General features: G+C 45.4%; 1 protein-coding gene across 3 annotated transcripts in view; it reads right to left on the bottom strand.

Moving 5' to 3' along the window:
- Window positions 1-20,141, bottom strand: part of SERINC5 (serine incorporator 5) — a 106,626-nt gene that overhangs the window by 44,385 nt on the left and 42,100 nt on the right. For 2 of the 3 annotated variants that reach the window (XM_072793588.1, XM_072793598.1), the window contains one exon: window positions 11,682-11,849. In XM_072793588.1, coding sequence (XP_072649689.1) covers window positions 11,682-11,849 — 168 coding nt within the window. Of the gene's footprint in view, window positions 1-11,163; window positions 11,309-11,681; window positions 11,850-20,141 lie in introns of those variants that run through there. The other variant, XM_072793605.1, reaches the window with a different exon arrangement.

Raw genomic sequence — 20,141 nt, 5'->3', positions numbered from 1 at the left:
TGAAGCCACTGAAGTTCTCCCCCAGGGGGAGGAGAGATTAGCTGCATATGATATGTATAGGGCCACTGGAGATCTAACACAAGAATTAAACACTCACAGCCTGTGGGTCAAACCCAGCAAGCTTCAATTCATGAAAATAAAGTTTTATTGGAACACGGCTACATCCATCTGTTGGCACATTGTTTTGGTTGCTTTTTCCCTACAATGGCAGGGCTGGAGTAGTTGCTAGACACCACCCAGCCCCCAGACCAGAGAATGTTTTCTAGCTGGCTCTCTACAGGAAAAGTTCACCAGCCTAGACTACCAGGAAGGACAGCTGGGGAATTGTGTACAACTGCTGAATATAAATTAACATCTCAAAGGCAAATGACAAATGGTGAGGACTTCCTCTCCAGACCAAAAGCCAAAGGAGAAGCAGAGAGGTCCATTTGCAGTGCCTTCTGAGTGTCCCAGAACTCTGTCCTGCCTTCTCACTTCCATGGAGGCTCTTTGCCCTCCTCTAAGGCACTGCTGTCCCAAAATGGAACTTGTGCTTTACATGAATCCAATTGTACATCTCCCATATGTCATTTTTAGAGCAGCAAATTAAGCATTTTAATTTCTCTGCAGGGTGGAGGACATGGAGGAGGACATGCCTGGGAGTCACAGTGCTCCTTTCTGCAGGCCAGAAGCCCTCAATAGCTCTAACAGAAAAAAGTCCTCACATCTGTTATGCAAACACACCCTGTGCAACCAAAAATAAAACCCACTCTGATGAAAGCTGGCATTTCAAAAGATAATTTGAGACTTATTTTTAAGACTGTTGAAACAGTCTCACTGAAATTTAAAAACCACACCCCCAAAATGCCTGACCCCCTAGTGATTAAGCTCAAGACTGTATTAGAGGGCCACACACTCCATTCCCTTTCAATCCTCCTACCTCACCTCAGCCACCCTGTCTCCAGACAAGGACACAGGGAAAACATTCCTCAGCCCTAACGTGACCCCGAAGGTCAACAGAAATGATGGCTAAGCTGACAGCACTGTCTCCAAGTCACTAATGGAGTGCATGTACTTAGCTTTCAAACCCGCCCCCGACCATACATACACGCAGCCTAACATCAAGGGGCTCCTTCCGCATATGATTACCAAACCCCTCTCTCTTTCCCCCCACCTGGGGTCTGGTTCTGTAAGGACAACTGTTCTGCTCACACTTATGTCCCCTGTGTCTCGCACAGTGCTTGGCTCTCCCACAACAAAGAAGGAAAGACAGGAGGAAGGAAGGAATCATTTGACATTAAAGACTGTTTAAAGCACAAACTCAAGTTACAGTTTAATCAAGTCAGACAATCACCCCTTTAAATGCTGAAGAGCATCGAGAGACCCAACTATTCACAATATTTATGTTTCCTGCTCCCGGCGTTTTGAGGCTACCAACTCCTGAGTTTGGTGTTGTGGTATTTGTCTGCTCCCTTGGGCCCATTTTTATAATGACAGAGCTGTTCATTTCCAACTGGAAGCTCTTGTCTGTTCTATTTATCTGCAGAGAGCTCCAGGGTCTTGTCGGCAGACAGTGGATGAAGAGATGCTTTTGCAAGATGACAGAAAAAGGGATTAGAGAAACTTCAGTTCTCACAACCTATCACTCTCCCCTTCCCACAGCCAGATCCATCCTGAAACAGAGATCCTCTTTAACACCTGATGCTCCCCAAAAGTTTCTAGGGTAATGGATCCTCCCGTCCAAAGACAATAACTATTGTTTCTTGTTCTCTGGCTCCCGGCAAGCTCATTATTACTGGACAAGGATCAAACTTCTCTGCCCTTGGTTCAGATTCAAAAAAAAGACTCTCAGCAGGGTATCCATTAGTTCAAATCGCTGCTTGTAGCACAGAACTATTTCCCACCATCATTTTCCCCTGGAATTCACTTGTGTGCAGGAGGGGGAGGCCTGAGCAAAGGGAAGAGCGAGGGCCGGGAGGGTTGCAGGGACTCTCTGTTTTCTCCCACACGGTGTTAGGTCTGGATGGAATTTAGACTAAAGATAAAACTGTGTGAAAACATATTCCCCCAAAGTCACTCCCACTTGGAAGGGAGGGGACCCAGAGCACTATGAAGTGGAACCTCACCGCCAACTCCCCACAGTCCTATAAAGGACTTAAGATTCGATGGCCCAAACCCACCTTTAACCTCAGAAACATACTCACTGATACATTGGACACATACAAACACAACAGTTTAGAAAGAGAACTTCTGGAAAACACGGATACAACATGTAGCCCTGCTGGATACAACAAATACTCCAGAATCAAAGAACTAGTCAGGTCAGCAATTTTATGTATTTATCTATTTACTTACTTTATTTTATTTACTTATTTATTTTTGCTAATCTGACACTTGTTCTAACACAAAAACGCAAAATGCCAGCTAAGAATGGGGAGTTCCGCTCTACAGAGCTTCAATGCTCCATAAGAACACCTGACACCAGGTTTCAGATACACAGTTTTCTTAACATTCAACTGGTAAACATCAAAATCAAAACAAGAGCCGGACTTTCCAGCTTCAGCGTGAAGGCCTGCCATTCTGCGCTGGGACAAACTACTCCATGTTGTGGATCAAGGTGGAATATCTTCTTCATTGCTGACACTTGTTTACTTTTAAAATATAATTACACCAAACACAACTTGAAGGCAGTTTCTATTTTATATGCAAAGCCATCAAAGACTAGATATGTGGATGTTCCTATTTTCTACTTCAGACCAAAAGTCATCCCTCAAGCCCAGCTCCTGGTCCTTACCACAGGGAAGCAGCAGGTGGGGAAGACAAACTAAGAAAGCTGCTACAGGCCGAGATGGTGCTGTTTCCAGAACGAATACTTCTCCTTTCACCACTGGCTCCAGAAGAAAGATTAGCATTCAGGAGGAAGGATAAGTTTGCTAAGGCTGAACTTCCCTGTTACACTTCTTTAAATATCCAAGGGACACCAAAGCCAGTGGTGCAGGCAGGAAAGGCACTGGCCAGGCAGCCAGGAGGCCAGCACTCCTGGGGTTCTAATCTCAGCGCTTCTTGGGGTCCCAGCCTTGGGCGAGCCACTTCCCAGGGCCCCACCCTCTCACCTGTCAAATGAGGCTAAGTTTAGTTAGGATTCTGACTTAAGGTACTCCCACTATTAAAACTTCTAACCTTTCGGGCATCTAGCTGGCTTGGGCCACTTGACCTTGATCTTGGAGTTGTAGGTTCGAGCCCCACTGGACACAGAGATCACTGAACAATACCATACTGGAGAGCGCCTGGGTGGCTTAACTGGTTAACTGGATCTCAGGTTTGTGGGATCTAGCCCCACATCGGGCTCTGAGCTCAGCACAGAGTCTGCTTGTCTCCCTCTGCATCTCCCTCGCTGCCTGCCCCCAGGCTTGCTCTCTCCCATGCACACACACTAATAAATAAATGAAATCTTTAAAAAATAAAATCTTTGGGGAAAAAAATTCCAAAAACCCTTCTAACCTTCTATTTAAATCATACTCTCTAAAAGAGATCATTATTTCTTTTGGAAATAAGGCAAAAAATAGTGCAAAGTCCTTCACACCATAAGGTATTTGCTGTCTCCTCAAAGGGCAGAACACATCATAAATGTAAACTGCATCTTTTTTCCATTTCGTATCTGTTTATATTTTTTAAAGATTTTACTTATTTATTCATAGAGACAGAGAGAGAGAGAGAGAGAGAGGCAGAAGCAAGCTCCTTGCAGGGAGCCCGATGTGGGACTCGATCCCGGGTCTCGGAGGATCACACCCCGGGCTGCAGGGTTGCGCCCATTGGGGCTGCCCCATTTCTTACCTGTTTAACTAGATCCTATAACTAGAAACTTTGTTTTACTTCTTTTCTTTAATCCCCTGTGACTAGCACAGGGAGGGCTTTCCCACAAATAACACAGACTCTGATGCCTTCCCGTTCCTCGTATTACTACAAAAGTAAGGTAGCCCATCCACCAAGCTTCAGAGCCTCAAACTTGCTGGATCAAAGCTGTCAACACTAGGAACCACCAAAGTGTTAAATGTCAACAAACTGACTGAACAGTGTACTTACGAAGAGCCTTTTGAAATCTTAAGGTGTTGCTAAGGAAAGTAGGTCCTGTGTTCATCTCTATACACTGCAGTGACCCCAGAATTTGGAAACAGGGTATCATCTGGGAAAAATACATGTAGCAAGCAGTCACCCATGGGATTTGCTTATCTGGAGAAAGAAGTCAAAGGGAAGGGAACGTGTAAAGCTGGGGACATTCAGGAACAATTCAAATCCAAAGAACACAACTGGAATGTGACATCAAGGAGCCTGGTGGAGGTAAATCAGAACCGACTGGGATGCACAGTGGAATCAATACTTTTATGATGTGTCTGGGGAAAGTATGTGGTCAGCACCGAATCTAGCAAAAAGAGAGGAAAGGCATCACCAGGGTACGGACGGAGCAGTGTCCAGAGAAAAGCATGCCCTGACGAGCAGATGGACCTATGGAAATAAGCAAAGCTGGAAGCGAATGAGCTGCCCAGGAGAAAGGAGAAGGGAAGCGAATGAGAAGGGCAGGAGGCAGCGGTTCAGGCTCAGGCAAGGCGGAGATGATCACTTTGTTCCGGGTGCTGGGGATACTACAAGATTTGGGTGTGGCCTTGGCACCAGACTGGCTACAAGTCAACTATTTCCCTTTCATCTATGTCCACATAATCTTGTACTGATGCTGGTAATACACATGAATTTCCCACTACCACAACTCCTCCTTTCTCCTCCTGATGAAGACAATAATGAACAGTGAAAATTATTGAGAAATACATATCCAAAAATTTATATATCACACCTCTAGGGAATGTGTTGTGAGAGGCTAGATTTTCTGAATAGATAGAGAAAAATTCTTTAAGCCTATCTTGTACCTTTGTTCAAAGGGTCGAAATCCACAGTCAGCAGCCTTAATACTGGTCTCCTTTCCTGTCCCCTGGTGAATTTTGGACTTCACAAGAAATGTAGAAATTGTGATTACGGTACATACTTACAATTTTAAAAGTGAAGCGGGGGGGCACCTGGGTGGCTCAGTCACTTGAGTGTCCCAACTCTTGATTTCAGCTCAGGACATGACCCCACCACCACCACCACTACCACCACTTGGCTGGAGTTCAGCAGGGAGTCTACTAAAAACTCTCTCTCTTGCTTTCCCTCTGGCCCTCCCCACCTCTCTCTCTCTCTCTCTCATAAATCTTTTAAAAATACATAAATAAAAGTGGGGGTAGAGGTGGGGTGATGAATGTTACTTGGAGAAGGCGAGACCTGGTTCAATGTCCTACCTCCACCCCACATTAGTTCTGAAACTGAGTGGAGTGGAGCAAAGCGATCAAGACAATTTCTAAATAGTTACTTGGATAAAAATGCCTGATTCCAGTGAGCAAGGGGTAGACTAGTAGAGAAGGGCTTCTTGGATCCTGGGACTACATGCATAGATTTGCACAGACTCTAGCACATGCCACTCAGCAACCTCCCTATTGCTCACTGTAACAGGTGGGGTGAGAGAAGCCTGGTGTCCATTTTCAAATGTATAGTTTTGTCAGAAATTTGTGAACTCAGAGAGTTTAAGCTATTTCAGGAGTGGCAAGTCCAAATGCCTTTCTTCAGGGGGCAAGAAGTAAAGGTAAATGTGTGAGACACGGTGTCGGTAAACATCCTGCGATGGGACTCATGAGGAGCTACAGCATGCTCGCCCCTCCTAGAGGCGCCAAGTTTAAACTTTAATAATAATAAAAACCAGTGGCCCAACAAGAGCCTGTAGGACAATGCACACGTCCTGGGCTTCCCCTGCAACCTCTGGGTGCGGCACTGGCTGCCGCTGGGGCCGGGATTCTAACGTTAGGCTGGCTGAGCAAGTCCTGGGAGAGAAGGAATTTAAGAACTGCGTTTAACACACTGCAAGCACTGCAGCCGAGTCCTGCTCATGTCCACATCTTACAGACCTTGTTCACGATTCCTTTAAAGCCTGCTCTGCCTGCAGCATTACCAGCAGGGGCTGAAAATAACCACCAAGCTCTCTGCATCCAGGACAAGAACAGCCAATCCCAGGACCGCAGTTCCTGCATTCTCACTTACCCACAGGAAAACAGACCTAAATCCAGGAGGAGAAAATACTGTATAAAGTAAAACATATTTGCCAAAGAGACCAGGTAAGAAGAAACAAATGTCTTCTAGAGCAAATGAAGGGACACGCCTGTTTGACTCAGCCGGAAGACACGCGACTCCTGATCTTGGGGTCCTGAGTTTGAGCCCCGTGTTGGGTATAGAGTTTACTTTAATCAATTAAATTAATTAAAACATTAAAAATTCATTAAATAAATAAGACAAATGAAGGAACAAAAAAAAAAAAGGCTGTGGTCAAAAACAAAGACCTTTATAGCCACTCCTCTCAATACAAGAAATAATTCTTCAAAATTTAAATTTAAAACATGTAACAATACAAAAACCAGTCTTCCACGACGTGGAGCATGTGTCTGGGTTCTGAGGAAAATAAAATGCAAAGATTTAGCCAGGTCAGCCACTAACCTACCACCCACCTCAATGAATCAGAGCAGCCGGGAACAGTGTGGGATGGGAGGGAAGTAAATGGATCCAAGACGTTTCAGGTCAGGGACAGTTTAGGCTCTTCCTACGGTGGCCTGGCACCCTGAGCTCACTCTGGGGTTTGGGGAGTTTTTCTGGCCATCCTATCTTCTGAAATGAATGTTTAGTCCCCTAGGCATCAGATATCTCAAGACTGATGAGGGAGCAGAAGGTAAGTCGAGGACAAAGCACAAGCTGACACCGCCCCCCCCCCTCCGCGCCCCTCCCCAGGTGGGCTACGTGTGGCATTCCTTGGGCTCCGGGGCTCCGGCTGCCCTAAAGCTAAGAGGAAGGCAAACAAACAGGTAAATGATACAGATCAAAGTCTGGCAGGACCTGAGTCTCTAGCAGTTTACAATGTCTTAGTGATTTACAAGGCAAAAAGCATTCTTAACCTAAAGCCTAACCTTCAGAAGCTGGTAGACTCCATTTCCTGGAGCCCTAACATCACCCTGCCTTCTACACTGATGTGGGAAACAAAGGTAGAAGGGAATGTAAATAAATAAAAATTCCTTATAACCTGCAGCCCATTGACAAATACTTGAGGCAGGCGGGATACAGCATTCCTGCAGAAACTCCAGCGGTCTTAAGGCCTCCCAGAGGGCGCCTGGGTGGCTCGGTACGTTGGGTGTCTGTCTTCAGCTCAGGTCATGATCCCAAGGTCCTAGGACAGAGCCCCAGGTTGGGCTCCCTGCTCAGCAAGGAGTCTGCTGATCCTGCTTCTCCCTCTGCCCCTCCCCCAGTTTGTACACTCAAGCTCCCTCTCTCTCTCTCTCTCTTATTCTCTCTCAAATAAATAAAATCCTTTAAAAAAAAAAAAAAAAAAAAAAGACTTACCAGGGACACCTGGATGGCTCAGTGGTTGAGCGTCTGCTTTTGGCTCCAGTCTGATCCCTGGTCCCTGGATCAAGTTTCGCATCAGGCTCCCTGTATAGAGCCTGCTTCTCCCTCTGCCTGTGTGTCTGCCTCTCTATCTCATGAATAAATAAAGTCTTTTTTTAATGTGTTTTTTATTTTTATTTTTATTTTTAAATTTTTTTTAAATGCCTTACTAGAAGGAAAAATAACCTTGACAATAGCCATGCCTCCAGCATCCTGAGAGTCTTCTTTACCATATGAAAGTCCTTTTGGTCACCTCCTTTGGTCCTTACCTCCCCCACTTCCCAAGTATGTAATCAGCTACTCTCCACAATCTTGCTGTAGCAGCTCTTCCTACCCAGGGCTTCTGTTCCTGGGCTTTAATAAAACCGCCTTTTTGCACCAAAGAGGTCTGAAGAATTCTTTCTTGGCCGTCGGCTCCGGATCTCACCAACATTCCAAAACCACATCAAAACTATACCTGCTTAGGGTGCCTATGTGGTTCATCAGCCTCCAACTCTTGACTTTGGCTCAGGTCATGATCTTGGGGTCATGAGATCAAGCCCCCATCACACTCAGCAGTGGAGGGAATTCTCCTGGGGACTTTTTATTTTTTCTCTCTCTCTCAAGTACATAAATAAATCTTAAAAAAGAAAAAAAAAAAAAAAAAAGACTACACCTGCATGAATTACAAGCTTAATGACATGAATGACCTGCCATAAAATGGCTCCTACATTTCAGGATGGGAACCGTGCTCCAGGAGCAGACAGGCATCCCACCCCACACCACCAGCACTGGCACAGTTTGCTCTGAGCCAAAGTTCTCATGGGAATAAGGAGTTTCCCTAGAGAAAGGAGGCGGGATGAAGTTTGGCTCTGCAGATCCCTGCAGTTTCCTCCTGCTCACATTTAAACATAGGCCACGTTTTGAAAACAAGGCAAAAACTGAAAGTAACTGAAAAAAAGGGCTGCCCTTGTGTTCTTAACCCACGCACCAAAGACCCATGTGGCACTGGACGGAGCCCCGTCCTCTGAATACAAATGTGAGAATGCTGGGTGGGAGGCAATTAGATGCTCCCATCGGGGCAGTTACCAGCACACCCACTTTCTCCTCTTCCCATCACAGCCTCAGACATTTCCCCGTCCAACAAAGTGGGGGCGAGGACTGCAGCAGAAGCCCAGAGTGTGTCCCCACAAGGGGATCTTTCAACACCACCCTCGAGCATCGCCTGAGGGTGAGGTCAGCCTCCATTCTATAGGCTGCAAACAAGATGACTTTGTGACCAGCTGGCCTGCACCCTATGAGGCCTTAAAAATGGAAAAGGATTGGTTTCGCCCACAGGGACCTCATTCTTTATGCAGAAAGTCCAGCCAAACCATTTTTAAATGCGTACATTCAAAAGACAGGCATAGAAACACTTACAAGAGCCAATGTGAGGAGTCAGAGTTGCCCCTCTCCCCTCCCTGCTCAATCCCCCACCCCCTGCTCAGACCTCAAATCACACTGTACACACAAACCACTCCTGGGCTCACCTCCCTAAACACCTGTTTCTATAAGGACACACTCTTGCTCAAGAATTGATAATGGCATGGCTTCCAACTTGCCATCAGACCACAGCCAAATGCCTAGCGTTAGCACCAGAATTCCTGCAAAGTCTTTTTACCTACATATATCTCATCTCTGTCCTTCTACACGCGCCTGGTCCTTGTTTTTTTTTTACCTCCTGTCGACCTACGCAGTACACAGCCCAGGCACTAAGAACACAGTCAGCCTGGGTGCAAATCCCAACTGGACCACTTAGAGCCGGAGACCGCTCAAGGTGCTTCAATGCTTCAGTGCCTCAGCCTCCTCATCTGTAAGGCAGGAATAATGACAGCACCTACTGCTCGGCTGAGTGCAGCAGTGATGAACTGAGAGGATTCAGGTAAGATGCTCAGAATAAAACCTGGCACATGGTTTCACCCAATAAATATTAGCAATTAAAATAGTCATCGTCATTACACAAGTCACTTCCATGAAGTGACCCTTAGTGACACCACTCAACATCTTCTGTTTCTTAAATGTTCTATGAAGACTTAGAAATCACAGACACTGGCTGAACTTGTCAAGGACTGTTTCAAGGGGCAGGTTATCTGGATGGCAACTGAATGTTGGAATTACTACTATTAAAGTCATATCCTAAAAGGTTTACCTAGGGCTCCCAAATGAACCCTCCCTTGAGTAACAATGTTTCTGATGGGTTAGCCACTACATATTTGTAGTCTTGGGTTTTGTTTCTTGGATCTAGGCTTAATTCTACCTACCCTGAAAACCTCTTATGGGCTGGAATTGCACCAGAGACATCTGATACATGCTCAGAGGTCCGGCCACAACCACGGTGGATACTCAAACCAATGCTTGCTGCATTTAGAAAGAGAACATGAGGTTACCTGAAAAACCAAGATACTAAATGGGAGATTAAATGTCCTCTCAGTATTCCTCCTCTCAAACTTCCTGCTACAAACATACAAGATCAAACCATGGTATAATGAAGAGAACTGGTGCTAATTACCACCACCATGGAGTGAAGCCTGGTGTGGCAGCCTTAGCTCTGGGTCTCCCTGCCTCCAAATTTCCAAAGCACTTCATGCATCCGCTCATTTGGCACTTAGTAATTTCTACCTTGTTTTATACCTCAGAAGACTTTGCACCCTGTCTTCTGCATGGTAAGCTCCATCTTTCACAAGTTTGATTGCCCCGGAGCTCCCACGGCAGTGTCTTACTGAGGAAAGAGCCAATGTTTAAAGCAGTCAGAGGAGAATCACAATTTTATTTTATTTTATTTTATTTTAAATTTTATTAATTTATTCATGAGAGACACAGAGAGAGAGAGAGAGAGAGAGAGAGGGGCAGAGGCACAGGCAGAGGGAGAAGCAGGCTCCATGCAGGGAGCCCGACGTGGGACTCGATCCCAGGTCTCAAGGATTACGCCCTGGGCTGAAGGTAGCATTAAACCACACAGCCACCCAGACTGCCCAAGAATCACAATTTTAAAAGCTTTGACAGTAGCCCCACTATATTCCAGACCATACATCCACAATTATAAAAGCATTACCGAACAGGAGACTTCAAAGGGCCTAACAGATAAGAATATATCAAGTGCTTTTAAGGAACTGGTTGTTTTGAAGCACTTGAGAGTGTACTTAAGAGAGTCTGTAGAATCAGCGTAAGGTTGGAAGAACAGACACTTGCTCGGAAACTGTTCCTACTGATGCCACCTCCACTGTGGACGGGCTCCATTAGAGCTCTGCTCCTGGCCTCCTTCCCATCCTCATTTTGCTGGGCCCCAGGAAAACTGGGTTTGGACAGCTAGCCTTTCCTGTCCCTCTTTCCTTGGACAAGAGCTGTAACATGCCTGCTGCTCTTCCTGGTAAACTGCCTACCTCTATAGGGGAAGTCTGGCCCAGCCCAGTGAGACTGGTGCTTGAGTGGGGTCTCCCAGGGGAAAAGTCTAACTCATTTTGGGGTCTGATAGTGGGAAGCCCATTTCTCTGCAGATCCAAGCCACACTGTCTCACATCAGCTTTATGAAGCGTAAAGAGGACGGCTGGCATCTATCTGCTGACTCCATAGTCTTTTTTGTTCAATTTGTTTAGAACCTAGGAGGGGAAATGTTTTTTGGGGGGCTCCCTCAAAAAAACCCCAAATGTCCCCCATCACCTGGCTGATGAAAAGGCCTTCTATGGGGAAAGTCCAGGATAAGGTCCTAGGTGTCTTCATCAGCATCACATAACCAGGCCCATCTCTGTAGGCGCTGCCTAAGACGTGGCTAGAAATCCATCTCTCACCCTTGGAGACACCCAACCTACAAATGACATGTCACCAAACTGAGTTTATAACAACTGCTACTTGAGACCGTGGCAGCCACAACAGGGGGAAGTCCAGAAGTCTACAAGGCAAGACTGTACATCCAAGGAGGAACAGCTAAAAACAAGGCTATGACAAAACACACAGTACACCAAAAGCACTGGACTGTATCTGTACTAAAGTTCCAGACCTTAAATGGCTCCCCTGCTTGGCAGCAAAGCACCAAGGAGGCTTCAGGAAGGTTCAGAGAAAACAAGGATACCCCAAACCACACCAGGGCAGCTGGGCTCCATCCCCTTAACTGAAGGTTTCCCACACCACCTCCCCATCAACCGTGGGAAATGGGAAGAGCTGGAAAGAGGCAGACTTACACGCTCTTTCATCTCATTAGCCACGGTCTTTGACATCATGACGCAGCAGATAAGAACGACGAGGATGAAGTAGAGCGCATACATGAAGCGGGTGCTCCGGGACTGTCGGATCTTGGGGCAGCAGCCGCAGCAGAGGGAGCAGCCAGCGGAACCACAGCAGCAGGCCAGCTAGGGAAGGAGCACAAACATCCTGTTAGAGCCCCTCGTTTACAGACCCATGAACGCCAGACCTCTGCAGCCCCCCCCCCCCCCACTCCGGGCTGTGGTTTTCCGAGCCACCTGCCCACAGAACACACAGGAATGGTGGCGGGGGTGCACAGAGTGTTCACCAGAATTGCTCTGACATTGTCTTCAGTAAAAGGCAGGCATGTGGCTGGGGAGATGCCCAACCGTTTCTGTGTAAGGCTCGCCCGCAGGACTGTAATCATTACTCTGAGATCAAAGTTTTCTGAGATCAGCTAGGGAGTAGAAGCAGCCAAGAACCAGAAAAAGGATGAAGTGAGGTGGGAAGAATGTGAGAAAACAAGCTAGGCCCAAGAAAGGGCCTTGCCAAAAATCCATGAGGCAGAGAATGAACTGTATAAACACCTAGGGACGTGCTGGATGGGGAGGGTGAGGTGTGCTGGTATGCATCTCCCTTTGCAGGCAGGAATGCGAGTGTGTAACGTGAAGCTCCAAAGAAATAGGTGCCTCTTACCCAGGCATTGTGTACCAGAGCTTCGTGCCCCTACGGGTAAGCTTTTAGGCTCATGAGCAGGCCTGGGCACCGAGGAGCTGAGAGATCCTGTTGTATCAGTAGCAACGCACGCACCTTTCCTTTGGGGAAATGAGATCTTTTTTCCCCCCCATCTTTGACTGAGATTCACTGGTCAATGCAACTAGACATAATTTGGGAATATTATATAAAATAGGGATTAGGTTTTCAAGGGTGAGACTGTGCTAATTTTTTGTCTTTGTAAAGGCTATGTTTTTTAGACCACACTTAGGTTTACAATAAAATTGAGAGGAAGACAAAGAGATTTGCCATATACCCCTACTGCCACACATGCATAGTCTCCCCATTAGCAATACCACTCACAAAAATGGTACTTTTTTACCAAGGACGATGATGGCACATCATCATCACCCAAAGTCTACAGGTTACCTAAGGGTTCGCTCTCGGTGTCATATATTCAATGGGTTTGAACAAATATATATATGATATATATCCATCACCATAATATCATACAGAGTATTTTCACTGCCCCCAAAACAACTCAGTCTTCAGGAAAGCATAGGGCAATGGGGGCAGTGTTATTAAAAGTTCAGGCTCAAGGGGCGCCTCGGTGGCTCAGTGGGTTAAGCCTCTTGGTTTTGACTCAGGTCATGGTCTCCCAGTCATGAGATCCAGCCCCAGATCAGGCTCCACACTTAGTTCAGTGTCCACTTGAGATTCTCTCTCCCCCTGCCTCTCTACCCTCTCTCTCTCTCTCTGTCTCAAATCAATCAATCAATCAGTCAGTCAATCTTTAAAAAGAACAGAGTTGGGCAGCCCAGGTGGCGCAGCGGTTTAACGCCACCTTCAGCCCAGGGCATGATCCTGGGGTCCCACCTCGGGCTCCCTGCATGGAGCCTGCTTCTCCCCCTGCCTGTGTCTCTGCCTCTCTCTCTCTCTCTCTCTGTCTCTCATGAATAAATAAAATATTTAAAAAAGGTAACATATAAATAAGTAAACAAACAAAGTTTGGGCTCAAAGTCAGCCTGCGTGGGTTTGGTGCCTGGCTCTGCTCCCTACTAGCTGTATACCGTGATCAAGTTATTTACCCTTTTACGACTCAGTTTCCTTATTTACAAAATTGGAGTAGTAACAATATTTATGCCTGTGCTGTCGTCTCACAGGTGACCTAATTTAACACACTTGGTGTTAAGAAAGGATTTCTCTTAAGCAAACCGGGAATCTTACAAAAGAGATCACCATAACCTGCAAATAACTAAATCGATATCACAAGTATATAAGACAACAAGGCTATAATCACAACCACGTTTTCACATCTTCCTTCATTTACATCGGGAAACTCATTGTAAGACCACTCCAATAGGTCTCAAGCTTATGCACTCCTTGCTTGCTGACCTAAGTCCCTTGGCCTATAGATAAACTAACCTACTATCCTTGAGATCTGCAGACCACCAGCCTTGAGGAGGGAAGGACCAGACTTCCCCAGGAGAGGAGTCCTGCCCACACTGGAGCACAGCTGCTGCTGATGCCACCAAGTTTGTTCAAGGTCATGTCCATGACTATCCACCTGGGCACCACCTTCCCTTGCAGGGAGACCACCTCCAGCCCCCAATGTCCCACCCTTCCCCTTTAAAACCTTTTGGCGGGGGATCCCTGGATGGCTCAGCGGTTTAGCGCCGCCTTCAGCCCAGGGCTGGATTCCGGAGACTGGGGATAGAGTCCCACGTTGGGCTCCCTGCATGGAGCCTGCTTCTCCCTCTGCCTGTGTCTCTGCCTCTCTCTCTGTGTCTCTGCCTCTCTCTGTGTGTGTCTCTCATGAATAAATAAATAAAATCTTTAAAAAATAATAATAATAAATAAAACCTTCTGGCTTTGTCTGGACAGGGAAGATGATCTTTGGGACGTCAGTCCACCATAGTCCCAGGCTGCCAGCTTCCTGAATAAAGCAACCTTTCCTTTCTGACCATCACTTGTCTCCCAAGTATTGATTTTTAAAGCAGCCGAGCTTGAGTTCAGAACTGGTTCTCTGTCCCGTATCCTGTAACACCATTGTTTGAGCACTTTGTGTACTATTTCATCACCTCACAGGTTTGCTAATGCACTCTTTCCATCTTATGTTCAGGTTTCAAACTGTCTTCCTCAAAAGACTCTTCTGGCCTCATAAGGTTAGACTGGTTCTTTGTAAGATAAGCCAGTCTGTTTGGGCTGGGCTAACAGATGACACAAGTGAGAACCTACCACTGCTGGTGTGTGTGGCTCTGAGAGGTCACCTTCCTTTATAACCCACTCACACAATCTCAATCCCCAACTTGACTGACCCCTTTCCACCCATAGATCCAAATCCCCCCACACACACTCTCTCTCTCCTTCCACTCACACAGCGAGCTCTTCTCTGGACCCTTGCCTTCCTCCTCCTCACCTCCCAAATTCTTGCCCAACGTTCTCCTTTGCTGGCTGCTAATTTTTTTAGTTCTATGGCTTTAAATAACCAGTCTTACTGTATTGCAAACTCAAATCCAATAAAAGATTTATTCTATTTGGGAAAAGAAATATTTTTAAACAGTAAATGTTCCCCATGATAGAACATTCCCATAGCACAATCAACATTTAAACTATCTGCACAGAGGGGAAAAATAAACAGATTTTATATTTTTTATTTTTATTATATATTTATATAAATTATGTTATTTATTATTATTTGTTATTATTTAAAGGCAAATAGTAACAGAAGGAGTGTGATTACGGAAAATGTGAGAACAAAATCATAGGGCTTCTCAGAATAAGCTTATCGTTAAAGTCATGTATCATTGTATGGATTTAACTTTTCAACCTTTCCTTACTTTTTACTTTCACCCTATATCGTACTGTGGTATTTTAAAAATATACATGCACATGTATAAGTGTGTGTATCTGTGTGTGTGTATATATACAGGCGTGTGTGCATATATATCCACACCTAATACTAGAACCCAACAGCCATTCTCTACTAGCCGAAGAGTTACCTGTCAACTCAAACTATGCCAATAACCAACAATACAAGTGCACTGTCTTAACCTAGACATTGACATATATACCAAGTATATATTCAAAATAGCACTTTTAAAAGCAGTGTTATGCTATCATCTAGAAAATCTCATAGCCCTACTGACTTACCACTTCTTTCAGGAAGAGCTTAATTTGGAATAAAATGCACTCATACCCAGCCCCTGCCACTTACAGGTTTATTTGAGCATGTCACTCATACTGATCCTTTCTTTCATATGATACACTCTGAATCTCTCATATCAACATTACATTATGAAACACATTAGGAGCTTTAATTTGCGGGCACCTGGGTGACTCAGTCGGTTTGGCATCTGCCTTTGGCTCAAGTCCTGATGCCATGGACCTGGGATGGAGCCCTGTGCCAGGCTCACTGCTCAGTGGAGAGCCTCCTGGCTCCCTTTCCCTGCCCCTCGCTCATGCTCTATCTCTTTCTCTCAAATAAATAAACAAAAAAAATTTTTTTTAAAGAGCTTTAATTTGTAGAATCTGCATACTCTCCTTTTCCACAAGAGATGATTATACACTCAAGAGAGACCCAAGAAATTTCTTTGGAGGATAATGCCAACAATTCTTCTATAAATTCATTCTGCTAATATACTTGCAAAAGGGTACAGAGATTTAGTTTAAGGTTGTTCATTATAAGCATGAAAACAGTCTTTTTCTCCAGCTACATGGGGACTGGAAAAATGACTAACTGGCTAGCTAGACAAAACGGTATAGTTAAAAAGAGTAAGTCGGTGTTGTAGACTGAATTGTGCTCTCTTCTCCCTTCCCTATGCCTCAAAAATCATACGTTCAACTTTTTACCCCCACTACCTCAGAATGTGGCCATAATTGGAAATAGGGTTCTTAAAGAGGTAATTAAAGTTAAAGAAGGTCATTGGAGTGGGCACTAATCCAACTTGACTAGTGTCCTTGTAAGAAGAGGAGGTCAGGACAAAGGCACAGAAAGAAGACCGTGTGAAGATAGTGGAGAAGACCACCATTCTGAAGCCAAAGAGAGAGGCCTCAAAAGAGACCAACCTGCTAACTCCTTGACCTCAGAATTCCAGACTCCAGCACTGTGAGAACTGAAATCTCTGTTGTTTAAGCCCCTCTGGCTGTGGTACCTTTTTATGACAGCGCCAGCAAACACAGCTGGCATGCCCTGGTATTTTATAGCCATGGCGGGCCATGGGGGGTGAGGGCACTAATGTGCATGTGCCCAAAGTGACCACTGACGCCATCTGTAGAGTGGGTCTAGGTATGGGAGGGCAAGATGACGTGGAGCTCTCACTGCACTCCGCTGCTTGGGTTCTTATCCTATTCTCGTATCACTATCACGATTAAAGAAAGAAAAGAAAATTGCTTAAGAAAACTAAGTTTGAAGATTACAGGAGCACATGCAAATGTGGTATTGAATTCTGTGATTTTTTTTTTTCCTTTCTGAAGAACCTTCCCTCCCCCAAACATAGCCAAAGAGAAAAGTCTTCAAAGAGCCCTTTATACCCTTTATCTAACTTCATTCAAATAGCAATTGTATGGGAACACGTGGCAGATTCAGTGGGTGGAGAGTGCGACTCTAGATCTTGGGGTGTGAGTTCGAGCCCCATGTTGGGTGTAAAGATTGCTTAAAAATAAAATCTTAAAAAAAAAAAAAAGAAAAGAAAAGAAAAAGGGAACAGTATGAATAGCAAGGGCTTTTCAAAATAGAAGGGACTTTGTCCTTGCTAGGCAGAGTCAAAATGGAAGGATAAGCCAGCTACTTGCTGCTACCGGGAGCTGAGCCTGCTCAGCTTTTCTTCTAAGGACACACACACACACACACACACACACACAGCAACAAATAAACAAATATCTGTCTCCCCTCCCCCACCCTGGCTTTGGGCATTGATAGTTCTTCCAAGGACTGACCTTAGGCATGTGAGGACATGAGCTAGGGCTGGTTTTAACTTCCGTCTGTCAAATTAAAAAGCACAGTTCCTTTATTACTTGGAATTCCCAGCTGGCAACACCATCAATTAGAAAGCAAAGGATCAGGAAGAAAGCCAAATAGATGTCATAGAACTGGCACACACACAAATAACATGTATCTTGCTTATGACAGTCCCTCTCTCCCTCCTCAAGTCTTTTTTTTTTTAAGATTTTATTTTTATTTATTCATGAGAGACACAGAGAGAGGCAGAGACACAGGCAGACGGAGAAGCAGGCTCCCTGCGGGGAAGCCTGATGTGGGACTCGATCCCAGGATTCCGGGATCACGACCTGATCCAAAGGCAGACACTCAACCACTGAGCCACCCAGCTGCCCCTCCCTCCCTCAAGTCTTATTATCACAGTTACAAGGGGCTTGCTTAAGCCCAGAGCTGCTAGGAGGGAAAAACTGCTGAAAGTTCTCTGGCCCAAGAACCAGAAGACCTGGGATCTAACTCTGTGTGACTTTGCCTAAGTCATTTTTCCTCTCTGGGTCTTGGTTTTCCTCACTTGAAAATCGAAGGAGACTTGGAGACAACAGACAATAGGAAATAGGTTTCATCTCACATCACACAATCCATCAGCAGTGTTGGCCTGGAATGCTATGTGAGGTGCGTCCTAAGGCTGAATGTCTCCTCAGAAAAAATGAGTACCACCTGCCAAAGGCACAGTGCCACTCGTGCTACATTCTTGTCATCCCTACGAGAGGTTGTCCCCAACCATCCATAAATACTTAGATGTTGAAAAATGAACTGCAAGAGGCAAGCACACAGAGTTAACCTCAAAGAAAGAGAAAAACCAGTCATAAAGAGAAGCAAGAACTAAAAAGTGGAGCAACTCAAAGCCCTGTTCAAGCACTCCACAAGTAAGGTGAGCATCACTTGCTTCTGGCCTCTGCTCTCGTGGTCCAGCTCACACGCGGCATGGTGATAACTTATCCATCACATTCCCTTCGTTCCACTTAGGAAGGCGAACAAGGACACTTCTGCCACAAGAACCATCCCAAAGACAGCCACTATTTTTACTTTCAGCGCTTTAGTTTGGGGGCATGTAAATCCCTCAGCAATGCAGAAAACACTCATTCAAAAAGATTTATTCCTCAAGAGTTCTGGATAGCCAAGTTGGCTTTAATGTGTATAAGTTAAGTCCAAATTGCAGAAGGAAGGAAATTATCAAATCTGACACCACCCTTCATTCAGTTGTTTTTCCCAACTTGGAAACAGAGGAGCCCTAGCAGAACTGAGGGAAGACATAACAGACTTCTATTAACTACAAAAGTTATAATATTGTCTCTATTTTTAAGATTTTATTTATTTATTTATTCATGAGAGACACAGAGACATAGGCAGAGGGAGAAGCAGGCTGTCCATGCGGGGAGCCCGATGTGGGACTCGATCCCAGGACCACGACCTGAGCCAAAGGCAGATGCTCAACCACTGAGCCACCCAGGTGTCCCAATATCGTCCCTATTTTAATAAAGGGAGGGGAGAAGGGACAGCAATAGGGAAGCTCCTCAAATACTGAAGTTGTTGAAGCTGTTAAAAGCAGAACCCAGGTTCCTGGGCATGCTGCAGGGTTTCTATTATCAAAGAAATAGAAGCAAAACGTTAAAGCATAAAACTGGGTTCAAAATTTTTTTATCCAAGTAAATAGTTCTCTAACCTTTAACTATATTTAGACTTCCACATCTTTCAGTGACATATAATACTACGCATGAATGTCACAGCCCACTTAGTTTCCCCCTCCTTTGAGGTTTTAGGATTACTTATGAATTACTGGGGGTCAGCAGAGAGGTAATGAACAATGGATTCTACTTTGACAAGCAGTATTTATTTAAACCCTAGAGCTCACAACCTACATTTTGCAGCTCATTCTGGCTCCAAGCTCATAAATGGCCTCCCATCAAGATTGTACAGACCTTTTTTTACTACCAGGAGGCAGAGGTGAGGGTAAATAGCAACCCTCACCATCACAGTGCCTCATGCTGTCCTTGACTGGGAGCTGTGCAAGGAGACGAGGAGGCCTGAAAACAAGGAGGACAAGAACACAACTCCCTCTGCTCAATAAAGGCCTATTTCACAAACAACACATACAGGTGGCAGGTAGTCCCTAACGCACAAAATGATCGTGTGGTGGGAAACTCAACACATACTTACACACGTGTTAGTAAACTGATTGGGGCATATGGTGGATTTCTCTCATGCAAAAGAATAAAGGGCAACTTATTAAAGCCTATTTAATCCACAGTACTAGCTAACAATAGCTACCGCTTATTAATCTCAGTCTCTGCAAGGCACAACTATTAGGATTAGCCACTTTATCACCCCAAAGTTAACAGAGCTGAGACAGAGGCTCAGAGACATTTGGGAACTTAAGGGTCAGAAGCCTGATGAGTGGTAGAGCCAGAATTTCAATCTGGTTGGCTCTTGGCCCTTCTGCCCTGCTTACTGCTGGCCTAGAGGGGGTGAGCAAGACAGACGACACCGGCCTAAAACCTTGGTTGCCTGCAAAAGGGAAATGGGCTGCGTGCGAAGGAGACAGCAAGAGAGGAAGCACATTTTCCTGCCTGACCTTGGGTGTACAGTAAGCACTCAACAAGTATCTGAAGGAGGCATCTCCTTCTCCACGCCCTTTTCTCTCTCCCAGCCAGTGCCTGGCCTCAGCGATCTCGATGACCTCTTCTAAACACAGCCCTGTCCCAAGTAGCCCAACCACCCCAATCGCCAAGACCCTACATCACCACCAAGT

Source organism: Canis lupus, chromosome 2 (assembly GCF_048164855.1).
Source record: "Canis lupus baileyi chromosome 2, mCanLup2.hap1, whole genome shotgun sequence".
Taxonomy (NCBI): domain Eukaryota; kingdom Metazoa; phylum Chordata; class Mammalia; order Carnivora; family Canidae; genus Canis; species Canis lupus.
The sequence above is the reverse complement of the archived record's forward strand: the minus strand, read 5'-3'. Positions and strand labels throughout refer to the sequence as shown.